The 15,647-nt window shown below is 43.2% G+C and overlaps 3 protein-coding genes across 3 annotated transcripts; 1 reads left to right on the plus strand and 2 right to left on the minus strand.

Moving 5' to 3' along the window:
* Positions 1–2,636: 2,636 nt before the first annotated feature.
* LOC119219362 (dynein axonemal heavy chain 3-like) lies at positions 2,637–3,884 on the minus strand. Its single transcript, XM_037474539.2, has 4 exons — positions 3,501–3,884; positions 3,249–3,365; positions 2,910–3,089; positions 2,637–2,822 (listed from the first exon to the last, which is right to left on the minus strand). The coding sequence occupies exons 1-4, from the start codon at positions 3,561–3,563 to the stop codon at positions 2,694–2,696; spliced, it is 489 nt and encodes a 162-aa protein (XP_037330436.2). The 5' UTR covers positions 3,564–3,884; the 3' UTR covers positions 2,637–2,693.
* A 1,131-nt stretch (positions 3,885–5,015) lies between these two features.
* On the minus strand, positions 5,016–9,351 carry LOC134107159 (dynein axonemal heavy chain 3-like). The gene is made up of 10 exons (XM_062558645.1): positions 9,077–9,351; positions 8,655–8,754; positions 8,361–8,553; positions 7,909–8,104; positions 6,591–6,786; positions 6,297–6,481; positions 5,876–5,981; positions 5,615–5,793; positions 5,319–5,503; positions 5,016–5,194 (listed from the first exon to the last, which is right to left on the minus strand). Exons 1-10 carry the CDS (start codon positions 9,349–9,351, stop codon positions 5,016–5,018), a joined length of 1,794 nt encoding a protein of 597 aa, XP_062414629.1.
* Positions 9,352–10,388: 1,037 nt separating this feature from the next.
* dazl (deleted in azoospermia-like) lies at positions 10,389–15,513 on the plus strand. The gene is made up of 9 exons (XM_037474529.2): positions 10,389–10,527; positions 11,074–11,196; positions 11,465–11,556; positions 11,762–11,813; positions 11,899–11,965; positions 12,077–12,216; positions 12,751–12,831; positions 13,510–13,573; positions 14,145–15,513. The coding sequence occupies exons 1-8, from the start codon at positions 10,525–10,527 to the stop codon at positions 13,552–13,554; spliced, it is 603 nt and encodes a 200-aa protein (XP_037330426.1). The 5' UTR covers positions 10,389–10,524; the 3' UTR covers positions 13,555–13,573; positions 14,145–15,513.
* Positions 15,514–15,647: the final 134 nt, after the last annotated feature.

A 15,647-nucleotide genomic window follows, 5' to 3' on the forward strand; every position in this document is an offset into this window, starting at 1 on the left:
CACACACACACTCACCCAGGAGGGGGCGGTGGGGGGTGGGGGGGGAGGCGTAGGGGAGACAGCGGTGACCGACACCCTGCTAGACGTCCACCGCCAGCGCTCCACACATCTCGGGCGGCTCGGCTCGGCTCGGCTCGGCTCTGGACGTGCGCTTTGCGTTCAGGAAATGCTCCCACCGCGGAGGCTCTGTGCTGCTGCTGCTGCTGCTGCTGCTGCTGCTCCTCCTCCGCCTCCGGCTACGACTTAAACCCTCCTCGCTCCGTGCCAGAGGACGGCGCACATCGCGATCATTTTCCTCGAGCTTGCGCGTTTGAGTCGGCCCCTGCTGTCCGTCAGCTGCCACTGGGAGTGTGAGGGCAGCCGGCCGGGTGTCGGTGGAGGAGGAGGGGGGAGGAGGGGGGGTTCGCGCTCCAGTCCCTCCGGGGGGGGGGACGGGACGGTGGTGGTTTCATCGCCTGGAGAACTTGTTGTGCGCTTCATAGGTCGGTTGTAATACATTAAAAGGAACAACCTTTGAGTTGGCAGGTTCTGAGATCACTGTTACTGGTTTGATATTTGAAGAAAATGGTTCAAGATTGTTTCGACCCGTATCCATTTAATCACACTAACTATTTAAATATTTATAACCGCGTAGATATGGTTAACCCAATGGATTGTATTGACATTGAGATGCACAACTGCAGACTGTCATCGTTCTGTACGTGTTGAGAAAGTATACGTGATGATCGAGGTTGCAGTTTAGACTTGCTTTCGAATTGATATTCTTTAAAAATGCATACATGAAGAACGAGAATGCACGGTCAACTGCACCTCTAAAATTCAATGGAAATCAAGGTCATGGATTTTCCTCAAGGATTCAAGGGGCCATAATGATGCCTGGTTTAAAGATATATGTCAACATGCCTCTCTCAAGGATAAGTGCTGAATAAAATAAATCAGCTCATTTTTTTGTGGCCTGAGATGTGATTACCAGAACACAATTTCTGCAGTGCATCCTGGTCCTGCATGTAGACTGGTGTCCATATTCCCCAAACTGCAGGGACACTCTGCAAGAAAAACATCACGCTCTAAATAGCTGCAATGATTTTGCTCGACGACACACAGTTATACCAATACTTATTCAGATTAGAGAAACATTTACTTTTAAATGTAAAATAAATGGGTTGTTTGATTTATGTTTTATCTTGAAAACATCAGGTTGCTGTGTGCAAGCTGTGAAACCCAGAACAAAATGAGTCATCTCATACTGATAAAACAAGTTTTATGTGTATTGTTTTCCGTGATGAGCTTACTTTCCACTATAAAGCTTTTAAAAACATCATTGGACACTTGACAGGGCAAATCTCATTCATTCTTGGATGGTATTTAGTTTTGAGAGAGGCAACAGAATCCCGTGTACTTTTTATTCACTTTGGTAATATGGAAAGTTCTCAATATAGTTCTTGAAATCAAAGAATTATAAACATCTCACCTGTAGTACCACTGCAACCCACTAGTGGGTCGCGCCCCCCAGTTTGAGAGACACTGATTTAGAGAAACCTTATCCGAAAACACAGAAGGTTCTTCCGTTTCATTATCAGCTCAACACTAACATAAATCCAGTGAGTCCAATAAAAGCTGCAGCCCGGGCGTCCTCGCTCAGAGAACTAAAGTAATTATTTGTGATAGAGAGTAAACAGAGCCGTGAACGAGAACATGTCAGGGTTCTGCTTCCCCTGCTACTTCCGTTTTCTCATTGTCTTTATATGGAAATGATCACAAGCTCTCTCTGGGGGAGTTTAAGATTTGGCTTGAGGACAGAGAAGGACACACTGTTTTGAGAACACTATAACTAGAGGAGACTTTGGAGGGTCCCTTACTTACTGTTGATCCTCGGGATGTTGACTTTGTGCAACTTCAACACACCATTGAACGTATAGAACCATCTGGGACATGAGCTTCCATCAGCTGCATCCAACAATATAGTTTTAATGTTGCACTATTGTCTGGCCTGGTCTAGTTAGGCCGTTCATGCAGCAGCTGGATTCCGACGACTGACGAATTAAGTTTGAACCCACAAGGGCCGACTGCAGAGTGCTTCGAGCAGCGCTGACATTAAGACTCCCAAACCCTCTGATCCAAAGTGGTGGGGTTGAGTATGTGAAACTACCGCTGGGGTTTTTAAAGTAAACACATTCCCTTTACTTAAGTGTTGTGTAATTAGGTCTGTCGTGAAAAGGCTCCTTGGGGATTTGCAGCCTGGCCCGTATGGGGAGAAGGGCATTAAATCACACACCCAGCAATCAGGGATGCAGAGCTACACTTATCACAACCATTTTGGCCGAGACCAGTAGAATACTGGTTTGCCTTGACTGCCACCTAGTGTTTGCCACCAGAACCCACTGCTGGTTGAGAGAGCAAATAATGACACAGTTGTTATGATCTCATTTTGACCGTATTATCAAATGAAAAATCACCCATTTTGAAATAAAAGAGCCAAATAGAAAACATGTTTTTTCATAGCAAAGACAACATATACAGATGTATAGAATCCAACCATCATGACACTTGTCAGTCAACCAGAAGTTAAATCAGCGTAAAGAATCCACAACACGAGTCAATTTTTTAACCTCCATAGGGAGTAATTTAGTGTCCGGACTTACTGCACGTCAAAACAAATATAAATATGAGTATTAGGGATAGCACCAGTGGCATTAGAGCCTCTCCTTCTCCTGGTAGGTATGGAGGCCTTTTTGGATGTCATCTAGAAACACGTTGGACTCCTGTAGCCGTTGCAGCATGTTAGGTTGACCTGTAGCCACCAGCACATGTGTATCCTTAACCTGGACCAGTGGGCATCACAAAGGCACCATGGTGAAGCATTGTGTGTGAGACTCAACAAGTCAAGTTCTGCTTCAAGTGAATCTTACCGCCGTGGCGATGACGTGCTTCCAGTAGCTGTCCACAACGGAAAACTTGCGTCCCTCCTCAGGCATCTGGGCCACAATGTCCTCGGAGCTGAAGATGGGCTCAAGGCGGAGCCAAGCAGCTTGACACTTCAACATGGAGTCTAGAATGGCCTGCATACTCAGCAACTTCTCTTCCCAATGCTGGGTAGAGACGTAATGGGGAGAGTATCGGAAATATTGCAACAACAAGCTCTGTGTTGTGTCTCATGGATAAAAGTAGAGTATTGTAAGTGTAGTTTGCAAAATGCGTCAACAATCCAATAGAAGCCAACATCAGTGACTTGCGTTGTCGTGTCCTACCTTACAATCGGTCTCTATTGGCTTGATGAAAGGCGAACTTCTCATAGTCTGTGTCTTAATAACGTGGTCATCAAGAAGCACTTGGATGTCATCCACCTCCGACAGAATATGTGTACCCTGTGATGAAGTATAAAATGCATTTAACACAAGTGGATGTCAATTTTCTTGTAACATTTACAACAGTTACAAAGACAGCCCACTTGTAGGTCTGTCCACTGTGAGAGTCTGTGATCACATATGTGGTTCTCGTACTGTATCTCCGTGAGGGATGAAGGAGAGCCGGAGCTCGGCCCATTCACTCATCATCTTCTCCATGGATTTTTCCAGAGAGTCCTCATTACTAGCAGACGCTCCGATCTCTTCCAACCTAGGACAGAGGTCAAACTAGAATGACCGCCTGGAGGTCGTTTGCCTCCGCCCTTCCAGTCATGTTGCGGGCTAAATCCACAACTGGACAAGATGTCAACAATTTAATCCTGTTAGACATTTGTGGGATATTTTCATAATTGATAAATTAATTATTTTGTGATCTTGTGATTTTGACCATTGAAAAATCTAATTGTAATCGATTCCAAACAACCTTGAGGCCTCTGGAGGCATGGCAACATCACCTTCTGATATCGGTAAACATTTCCAAGGTCACTTTTACTCCCTGCATGTATCCCTACACAGTGTAACGTCAGTGTCCTACTTATCAGAGAATTTGGAAAGCCCCAGGTCCAACATGTCCAGCAGCGAGCGGCTCGCATCCGATTTGACCGCAAAGCCCACGACGTCGCTAATCTGTACACGGACGAAAGGTGTCGTGCATTATTGACATTACCCGGTCCCCCCCCCCCGAAGTGAATCTGACACAGCATTTCAATCAGACAATCTAATGAGACAAAAACGTGAAAAAATTCAGCTGACCGCCTCCCAGTGGCGGTCTCTGATGGCGGGGTTACAGATGGTCCTCAGGATGGGGAGGTGCTGCTTGAACTCCTCCATTTTTCCTTTGAAGATTTTGGCCACCCGATATGGCCCAAGACGATCCAGGAAAGACTCAGTCAGTTCAAGCATGGTTCTCCACATCATGTCAAGGTCATCGGAGATCTTCTCAGCATCCAGGTAAAGGAAAGGACCTTTAAGGAGTTAATGATACAGAGGACCACAATATGAAACCAGCTGGGCCTCCTAGCCTTGCACTTTGTTGAAAAATAGTCACACGGTCGTTATGAGGAACTGAAAAAAAATGGGTGTTATTTTGGCAGCGTGCTTCTCTTACCATTCATCCACTCTTCTGACATGGTCTGAAAGTTTAGTGCTGTGGTCCAGAGCCGTTCATATGGCAGTTTGCCATCTATCAGAGTTTGGAGCAAAGGGTACTGTCTCTGTTCCATCTCCAACAAATTCTGCTCATTGTTGATACTCTGTAGAATACCAGGGGTATGACAATATTCCATATGGCTCAGATATCTTAGCTTTGAAACCGAAAGCATAACCATATGCGTATCTTTTACCTCTTGTTCGGTGACAGCAGCCTCCAGGTTGGCAGTGATTTGAGTGAGATTTCTCACGTTGGTCTTTATCTCCTCCATGTTCATCACATCCTTCTTCTCAAAGGCCCGTATCTCCTTGTCCAAATACTTCAGCCTCCGGTTAAATTCTAATACCCTGAGATAATCAAACAGTTTCCAATTCAAAATAATAGTTTGAATGTGCTGCAATGGTGGGTGCTCTTTGAATCTCATGTAAAGAGGAGGGACCAACCTTTGGGAGACATCACTTTCAGCTGTGGGTGTCAACAGTCGTGTGAGACAGAGCGTGAAAAGTGTTCATAAACCTGTTTTGCAGAAAGTCCTGAGCCTGTTCTTTCATGGTGGCCAGATGAATCCTGCTGTCTTCCAGCTCAGTCAGGATGTTATTGGGCCAATGGTAAACACAGGCATTCAGCTTCAAGTCATCAGCTAGAATAAGATTAAATAAATAGCCCCATTGAGATAGTGTATTGTATCTCCTGAATTGGTGAAAATTGCATTTGGTGGTTTTATTTGAACTGTAATTGTTAATGACATGAGAGGTTTCTCATACGGGGTAGAGTGGCGTAGTCCAGGAGGAAGCTCAGGTGGAATCTTGCCTCATCAATCTCATCCATCAGCTTGCGAGTGGTCACATTACTGGTTATGTTGATATACTGGTTTAGAGACACCAACTCCTCTGTGGTTTCTGGAGTGCTTCTGATGGTCTCGGTAATTTCCTCATACTTCCGACATATCCTGGAAAATAATGGTTGACATTCTCTCTTAAAATTTTAGCAATTGGCTGTTTAAACGAAAAAAATGTTGAATTCATTGAAAAGTTTAAGGATGCGGAGAGTTTCACCTCACCCCTCATTAAGCTCTCGGTGTTCCTTCATTTCAAACATGATGATCTTGTCTTTCAGTCTCTCAGCACGGCCACACAGGTCATCATTCAGCTTGCCAGCATGCAGACAGAACATGGACAAGGGCACCGTGACATGCAGTGAGGCAATCTCCTGCCGTAAGTGATTAAAGCTCTCAATTTTCTGAGGATTGAAAAGGGAGAGAGGACTTAGACAGCAAAGACCAATCGAAAACAAAAGATTTGAGATGGAAAGGTTCAATTACATCTCTAAATCCTTCTAACGACTGTCTGTCATTGAGAAAAGATGAGATTTCCTGTATTGCTGTATGGTCCAGTAGATTGCTGTATTTCTGATACACGCTCAAATACCTGAAGGAAGAGATGAGGTGTTAGCAGCGCCTCAACACCTGAATGGATGAAAGGCATGAATACAACGTGTGTCATTACTTCTTAGGTCCCACGACGTTCTTGTGGAAAATGTCTTTGGCTTTGTTGATAATGTTTGTAACCAGCGGCTCATCAACGCTGACAGTCCGTATGTAAAGGTTTGTTATATCAAGAAAGAGGTTGAATTCCACCTGGCCAAAGTATTTCAGTTGGTTTCATATTGGTTGTTGCTCAAAAACTGAAACAGCACTGTGTAATGTGTGATAAAATATAGTTAATCAAATGCTTAGGGAATACTGTACCCTTGGGATCTTCTCGGCACTTTTGATGATTTGCATGAATCCTCTGTGGATGAACTCCCAACATTCCTGAAGGCTTGGACTGAAGTCAATGTGAGGCTCCTTCACCTGCAGCTCAACCTGCAGCACCTCAGACTGAATGTACTTCATCTCATCAAACACCTCGCCAAAGTCATTGCCGTCCTGAAGAACACAGACCGAAGGTAAGAGCAGATTTTGGCTCTCTAACCATTTCTAAGACCATCGTGGCGAGTTAAGAAGAGAATGTATCCACCACAAATGTGGACCAAACCTCATGTTTAGTGAAGATATACAACAGGTCCTGTAGTGATTCTACAACCAAGCTTCGGAGCTGCATTGACATGAGAGCAGCCACACAGCTGAAGAACTCCTTGACAATAACCAGAGCCTCCTGCTCCCCCTCGTGTGTGAGGGGCAACCACAGGGCCTGGGAAGTGTCAATGATTGAAGCACAGTGAGGCAGCCAACTGAAAGAAGAGGATTGGGAGTTCAGTTTGAGCTGTTTATTTGTTTTTATCTCATTTCATTTAACACATAAATGGTCTTTCGGCTGTAATCATGATCTGCTTTCAAGAGCATGGGTGACAATAAAATACCTAAAGTGCTTTCTGCACAGTTTTCTTTTTCAAATCCCTGGTGGCCACTCAATAAAAGCTTCACTGACTGCACAAGTTTCTGCAGTTATTTTTTGCTTTATTCATGCCCTAGTTCTCATTACCGTTAACCCAACCCCGTAGAGACACAGAGGCATGGCATTGGAGACTGACATACCAGAGCAATAGTATGCAAGTAGGTGAGAATTGCTAAAACGGAAATTAACAAACAGAAGCGAGCTCCTATGCGTTACAGTGGCTCATATTTTTGTCATGCAGCCAGTCGTCCTACAGGGATGCTGTGTGGTTACACCAGCTATTCAACAAGAGGATGCAATAGAATCCTTAAGTGAGGCCGTGTGTAAAGCAATCCCCTTAAAGCCTGTCCGGGTCAGACAAAGTGGACACAGCGGTAACGTGAGACTGCACCTACAACAGGATTAGCTCTCTCGGTTGTGTATACTGCAGAAAGGACATGCCACATAATTAAGTCTGGACACCACGACGTGGTCTCACTGATTTGAGACAATCTGGCATGTTGGCAGTACTCACTTTTGGACCAGTTCATCTCTTGTGGTTTGGCACTGTCTCTGGACAAACTCTTCAAACTCAGATGGCAGGAGGGGGAGGCCGGTGGAGAAAAGGTCTTCCAGTCCAACAAATCTCAAAGAGGAGAAGCTGAAAAAAAATTGTGCATGTCGATTTTAGCTTGTGTCTATTCGATTTGCTTCTACATAAACAAAAATGTAATAAAGAATATTTGATGCATACAAAAAGACACATAAATACATACAAAGAGTTCTGCTAAAAAGGCAGAATTATTGTTTTTTGTGATATTATAAATCACATATTTTTAATCCTCATTTCGTTATATATAATATTGCCACATCACCAGAACATTAAGGAAGCTGATGATCAGATTATTCAGTAGGATTTGAATGAATATGGTAGATATAATCTAGCTTTCACAGAATGTCTAAGGCACACTTCTATTACCTGCTCAGCCAGATATCCTGTAATAGGATCATTATTTGACTGACAGTAAACAGATGTTGGTTTTGCCACGTGTAGACCTTCCTGTAACTAGTGTGCCAAGGCACTGGCCCGCGGATCACCCTCCTGGGAAAAGGCTTGGGGATGCTGCATATGGACAGCCTCTGGCACTCGGATGGGTCCATTAGAATGTAGTCCACTATGATGGAACCACGTCAAAGACAGATAGAATGAACAGAATGGTCGCGTGTCATTTTCAAGGCAAGTGCAATCAACACGAGCACCAACTAGAGAGATGGATTTTTCAAACCCACATGATCATCATGATTAAAGAAATTTAAGGAATCCTTATTGTTCGTGTTGTGTTATAACAGCTGAAGCCGAGTTCTAAGTTTGTTGTCCAAATGAAGTTATCATGTCATTAAATATTCATAGTTATACATATTGTTTTCTACCTATGCTCTTCCTGAGAGTGAAGCAATAGTCTCTTGTGACCTCTTCTTTCATGTTTTCCCTCATAATCTTGACTTGTATATTACTATCCTCAGTTTCAGGAGGCAGCTGGCGCATGATGTTCATCATCTGCTGAAGTGGCTGGGTTGCCAGCAAAGAGCTGGGGACACCATTAGCGATATAGTATGTGTACCTCTGTGGGAGAAAAGTTAAAATTAATTATGTGTCAAAAAAGGTGAATCGAAAGACTCTAATCAGCACCTAACCAGTTCATTACAGAATGAATTGCTACTTGCTTCGAGGTCTCTCTCCGTGGGTTCTGTCTGCATGGCCCTCATCGTCTCCTCTTCCCTGTGTAAGATGTCCAACTGCTCCTGAGGACTCATGGGTCGGCACCTGGAAGTAAAAATGTTCCTTGATTTAGACTTTCGCCTTTGTGAGAGTGAAGCAAGAGAAGATGTATCCGTGTGAAAGCGTAAACAAATCAGATAAAGTGCTTCAGGAAAAAGAACACGAGAGAGAAGCTATTGCTGAAGTGTGTTGCTTTGAGGGCATAATGACCTTGTACTTGGTGTTATTGATTGGCTCCTTCCAGATGGGATTGATGCTAAAAGCCTGATTAAGATCCAAAATACATTTGCAGGGCAGATTTTTGATTAAAAAGCAATATTTTTTTTTAAGGAAAGAACATTGCAAATGTAGACAATGTCAAACAGACCTGGGCTTGATATTAGAGGAACATGAAGGCCCTACTGGTTTTGCCAAGGATTTACTAATAGGGATGTGCTGGAGTTTGTTAATCTTTAGCCCCTGAGCCCGGGGACTGTAGTTATTTCCAATAGATTCACTGGGAGTACGGTGGTGACTTAGCTCCTTAAAGGGAGCTGCTAGTGTCTGAGAATTGTCCTGGAGAATGGGTGGGTGATGCCTGTGCTTCTGGAGGGTCTGGGGGAAAAACAACAACTTGAATGTTAAGGTGACGTACCGTACCATGCAGGTCAATGTGTTTAGCTGGTTTCTGTAAAGCCTAATAATACAGCGAAAGATATTCTTACATGATACACTTTTAATGCTTCTGCACTACAATCCAAGGGCAGGGGTGGGGGGAAAGGATGTGCTCTGCTCTGACTCATATTGAAGATCGGGTCATCCTCCTTCTGTAGTTCAGCCAAAGGTATAGTGAGGGTTACAACAAACAAACACTGTGTTGTATAATGACAATAAACAACCCTTCTAACGTTGCCACCTGTGTAACCACTGACTTTGATTTCCAAATTACATTTAATTTACATTTTATACAAGCTTTGTATGAGCTAACGTTAAGTTGCCGTTACCTGCTTAGCGTTAAACCGTAGCTCAAAGGTTTGCGGTGTCCGCTAGAAGCAAACGTTGTCCTTGTGGGCAGGTGAGTCCGACCGGCTCAACGTTTTGAAAAACCTAAAGACGGTTGATCTCGCCCAGCGGGATCTCCATGGTAACACTACCGCCGTGTCGTCTTCTGAGAAGTCGAACCGTGGAGTGGGCGGGGCCTCGCCCAACCAGAAAATACAATACAATACGAAAATAAAGAAAATTCAAAATATGTACAATACTGCCTCTAGTTGGTGTTTAGCCTATTCCTTTGGCCGCAAGAATGCCACGTATTGTAGAATTTACACAAATAATCACGAGGTACTCGATTAAAACAGTGATTGAAGTCGTCTTGGTTTTTGTGGGTTCACCTTCAGCTAACATTTCAATCATAAATGTACTCTCCGGTGTTTTGGATCACAATTTATCAATATATCATAGTTGAGGAGCAAGGATATAGTTTGATTGGAGGTATATATGTATAGTCCGGTGTAATGTTTCATTTGCGACGGGGCAATTGTGATGGGAATTATGCATGCATTGTTCAGGACAATGACTTGCCTTGAAATACTTTCTATTACATCTTTTGGAATAAATATTAATGTAGCTGAGAAAAAAAAATGTAACGACAGAAATAACGGCTCATTTTAACTTAAATCCGACTTCTATTGTTTGATAGGAAGTTAGCTTAGTCATGTGCACTAGGCGTGGTTCCGGCCATTGAGAGGCGGCGGCGGTTGTTGTTGTGCAGAAGAAGCGCAGTAGCTTGCACTGAAGTGTATCCGGCTAACTCGTTATTTTTAAACTATTTTAGAAATGGTAAGTTTCAGCGAAACTTTAAATACCGACTGTAATACACCGTTATACGAAAAGCCATATATTGCTTTGTTTAATTGAAGCCATTTGCTGAGTAGCTAAATTACGATGCTAACATTAGTGTTCGCTAGCTAACGTCAGCTAACTAGCAACCTTCGCCTTGAGATCAGAAAATGGCGCACTAGCTGCTAGTAGCTAAAATCGGTTGGGGAAGCTACATTTAATATTACCTATCACTAACTAATATTGACTGTCTGTCGACAACTTGCTGTTTCCTGAACAGTTTTTCTGCTCCATCGTCAAACATAAGAGGTTAGCTCGTTGAAGTCCGCCTAAAATGTAACTTAGCATGATCACCTAGCATTCATGCTATTGCTCCCCGGCCAATAGGGGGCTCCTCATGGCGCAATGCTACATTCGATAGGGATTAATCCCCCTCCCCCCCCCCCCTCCGTGTATTATTTGAATGGCAGTCCTTGGAACATTTTGAAAGTTTGTTGTGACGTTTTCCTGCCACGCGACTCGTTAATCAAAAAATAATGTCGTTAGGATGCCCAAAAGCCCCGGAGCAGCAACCAGACGTCCCCGTCCGTGAAGTTGTCGAATGGCTTCATTCTTCCCGAAGGCAAACTGACCCCCAACGCCCTCTTTGTTGGTGGGATCGACATGAAGGTAAGATCGGGTGCAATTTGATTCGTGTAAAATATATCCGAATCCTAAAAAGTATAATCCATTTGAAACTCTTTATTTCACTATAAATTAGAATTGCAATTCCGTTGCGCCATTGAATGTTTCAACGTATTCTTGGTTCTTAGTTGAACTGCTCGTTGTTGAGTGCACTGCTGTGCGTTTCCTTTTCAGCGTATACTAAGGGAAGTGGTCCAGTATAGCAACTAAAATCCAGATTTTCACTTTTGCCATTCATTTCATCCAATTTCAGGTGGATGAAAATGAAATGCGGGACTTCTTTGCAAGATATGGAGCCGTTAAGGAAGTAAAAATTATCACATATCGTGGAGGGATCTGCAAAGGGTGAGAAAATGGAAAAACAATGCAACGAAACATGAATATTTCTGTTAACTTGTGTAAAACTCGTTTTAGCTTGTGTGACAGTGTGGGGGTGTGAACTGGGGTGGCTGTTGATTTGCATTTCAGGTTTATGAATATTCATGAACTTTTTTCATACATATATTCCTTTTGGCTATTGGTATTCAGTATTTTTCTTTGTCTTTTGAAGGTACGGGTTTGTGTACTTCAACGAAGACGTCAACATTCAGTCAATCATTGAGGTAAGTGGATGTGCGACTGCCGATCTATTGTTTTTTTGTTTTCTCCAACTGGGAGTAATATTTTCTGTTCTCATTTTTACCATAGCAACAGATCAGTTTTAAGGGTCGGAAGCTCAAGCTGGGTCCTGCCATCATGAAAGAAAGGACCTCCCGTATGTATTCTAATGCACTAACTTGATTGGCTGCCAGCGAGAATATAAGATCTCGCCACTAAATCTATTTTCCAATCGTAATGTCAAGTGTGGTTCATGTTTTTCATCCAGGTTCCATGCCGTCCCGTCTGGTTGGCCCTGCTCCCTGGATAAGCCCCACTCAGTACTTCTACTGCGGCTGCTGTTCACCCATGGGAGGGGGTATGCCACAACCTTCGGCTGTCCTCAATGGGGGAAGCCCTTACAATCAGGTATTACAATCAGGCATTTTAGCATGCAGGAAGAAAAAAATCTACAGTTGTTGAGCCAAGTTTATGCTCTGTGTGTGTGGCATATTGTAATGCTGCCCCACTACACACAGACACACACACACACACACACTTTGCTACTGTAAAATTGAAATTTTCTTACGGTAACTTAGGTCATTATCACAGCCAAGAATAGAAGTGCAAGGTGGAGAACGATCTGTCAATTTAGTTTCAATTAATAGAAAAGATATCGCAACATAAAGTTGGCTCCACCATGATCAATGTAACTGCTAATAATATCCTACTTGGTGAATTATTCAGAAAATAGCATCTGTCAGAACTATTAGCAGAGGAATTGTAATCCTTGCGAGGACACTTGCATGAGAAACGCTTATTGCAGCCGGCTCTCAATCGATTGCATGATATGAAATATCATATACATATGTATATGTTTCAACCTCTCTTAGCACTGCTTTCTTCATAAATGTACTTCTTTGTACTGAGGTTTAATGTGTTCCTTCTGTCTCTGTTTTCCAGCCGTACTCTTACTCAAACTTCGGAGGGGTCATGATCCCACAGATGCCGTTAAACTACGCACAGAATGCTTACGCCTACCAGGTACACTCACACAGTATGCTAATTAGTTAACAGCATCCCGTGCGAGGTCTCAGAGGCTTGGCATATATTCTGCTGAATGTGAGATGAAGGGTTCAGCCATGCTGAGACCTGTCCTTGCTTGCCCCACACTTCACCCCCCCCCCCCCCCGAGCTCCCATATAGGTGTATCTCGCTTTGTCTGTCGCCATCTGTTTTACCGTTGACCTCCCCCCCCCACTCCTACACACACACACACACACCAAGAGAACACTCCCCCTCACTAGATAGCGGACCAGAGTACACAGCCTGTCAATCAAGTGACTACATTTAATAGGAATGGGAGTAGATGTAAATGTTATAAAGTCATGCAGCAAATCACTTCTCATTTGAAATTTTTGTGAGGCCAGTGGGGTGAAATGCTCATGTAGACTTAACAAATCCAAGGAATTTTACAACTGTATATTTTACTTGCTTTTGATTACTGTTGGGGCGCTGCGAAATGTGCTTAAACTGCAATGTTCATGCAGGCCACTGGAGGGTGTCGGATAGCCACCATTTATATCCTGAAAAATGGATTGTGCACCAACGAAGAGTTCTTAAAATGAACAACTTTTTTGAGAGCCTGTTTTATGACAGCTTTTTGACGTCTTAAAAAAATGTTTTCAATCATCTTTTTGTTACGTTAATGTGTTCTTCCAGAGCTTTGTTGACTGTGGAGTCCAGACTATGATGACTGTATTGTAGCCACTGAGCCCCCTGCCAGGTAAGCATTACTTCACACAAAGTGCCCTCATACAGGGAGACAGAAGTATCGTCTTTCCACCATGTGTTTGAATCCTGCTCAAAATGGGACATTGGACCCATATCTCATTGCACTCATATTATACAATTTATGCCTGATTTATTTTCTGGTTCGTCATGGCAAAACAGGGTGATTTAAAAAAAAAAGAAAAAAAAGAATTCTGAACAATGATTAGAGCAAATCAAAAAGCGCCCCAAAAAGGTTAGAAAATCAGCTTGTCTTGTTCTCCTCTTTGCTGGAGCCAATAGAACCGTTCCTTCTGAAGACAAAACTGATGTTAGTGGGTATTAGTGATTTTGTTCTTCAGTCGGGAAGGGTCCAGGCAGCAATGTGCCTCGCCATCAGTGCAGATACTTTATGTCCACTGTTGCGGCTCCTTCGCTCACGGTTGCCCGTTCCCTGCTTTTACTCCCGCAGGTAGTTTTCACCTGGCCAACGCGCCTTTTAAAATCGACTAATATTGCTTGAGTATGTAATTAAAGAGAGAATTGTTCTTAAGTGAGTGTGTTCTGTCCCCCCATCCCTTCTTCAGATGCACGCTACAGTGAGTCACAATGCAGACGCGATGACATCTTGATGTTCCGGGTGGCTGGAGGCAAACTAGCTTCTCTCACTGTTTCCTGAATGATGCGCTTCCCTCTTTTTCCCCTCCCTCAATTTTTGATACCAATTTTAACACCAGGCTGCAGGAGCTCTCCACTTTAACACTTTGACCGCGACTGGTGTGGACCGCTGTCGTGTGGTCAGACCGCTTTTAACCCACACGGATCACAGTGACAGTCACACAGGAAGAGAAAAAAAAAACCCTCGCCATACCAGCTGGATTTTGTTTGTTTTTTATATACAAAAGAAAAAAAAGACTTTTAAGCTCACCCTTTTGTGCCTATTTATGTTATATTTATTTTTTGGAATTATATTATACGTTTGGTTAGTTGGGGCTTTTTTAGCCTCTGCAAAGGCTCTGTGTATGTCAAAGGTACATTTATAAATATATATATGTGTATTGCAACAATCTTGTAGTTTGAGAAGTTGGCGCAAAATGTGACTAATTCCAATTCAGTGCTCCCTTTTGATTACGAGATTTAATTAACTTGTCTGGTACAGTATAAGGGCACATGGTCATTCCATAAATTTCAAGCACTCATTCATTTTGTTCCCTATTCTATTTAATTGGTTGTCAATTGAGGCTGTAAATGAACAGCAGTTTTGTCTCATTTCGGCGGCGTGCAGACTTTGCACGTAGCAGCGTAGGACCCATGGTCCGTGTGTTGCGTCTCTAAGCCGGCTCGTCCTGTGACCGGGTGGTTCTCCCAAACGGGTCGCACCACAAGTACAATCCGCCATCGTTCCTTTATTTTCCCCCTTTACTAGTCAATCAACTCTCATTCGGAAGGAAATACAGAGTAAGGCTGTTTTAATCCACTTTGAAAATGAAGGGCGGGATTGAAAAGTGCTCTCTGCTTGCTTCTTTGGGGGAAATCATTTACTGTACATGGTTCACTTTATACTTTTGGTTTCTCCAGGTGGGTTTTAATCCACTCGCGGGGGAATTTGCACAAAGTACTTTGCTGTCATTGTAAGAGCGAACAATGAGGCTTTTATAAATGTATATATGTGTATTCTGTAAGTGCACTGCATTTGTTTTCTGTGAAATTTATACACTGAAAGAGTATCTTTGTATGGTTGAAGGTGAACATTTGGTATTTGGTGCATGTCACACGCTTTATTTTACTTGACCCAGTTCTGCCTTGTTTTCGTAGTGGCATTGACCCAACGGGTCTCCTAATCCGACGTCGGGTCCGTAGACTTGTTTCTGTTCAGAGAACCTGGGCGCTGCACTGTTTTGGTTTGGGTTTTATGTTTGCATGTTTTGGATGTGTGTTGTTTGACAAAACAATAAAAGTTGAAGTTTGGTTTTTGTACATATGTGTACATATCTTTTTTTTAAAAGGTCTATTAATTTGAAGACTTGTTTGGAGGTGATGCTGAAGCGTGGAGCTTTCAGTGTGCCCCCACCCAGCCTCAATAAGCCTGT

This window comes from Pungitius pungitius, chromosome 17 (assembly GCF_949316345.1).
Source record: "Pungitius pungitius chromosome 17, fPunPun2.1, whole genome shotgun sequence".
Lineage (NCBI taxonomy): Eukaryota > Metazoa > Chordata > Actinopteri > Perciformes > Gasterosteidae > Pungitius > Pungitius pungitius.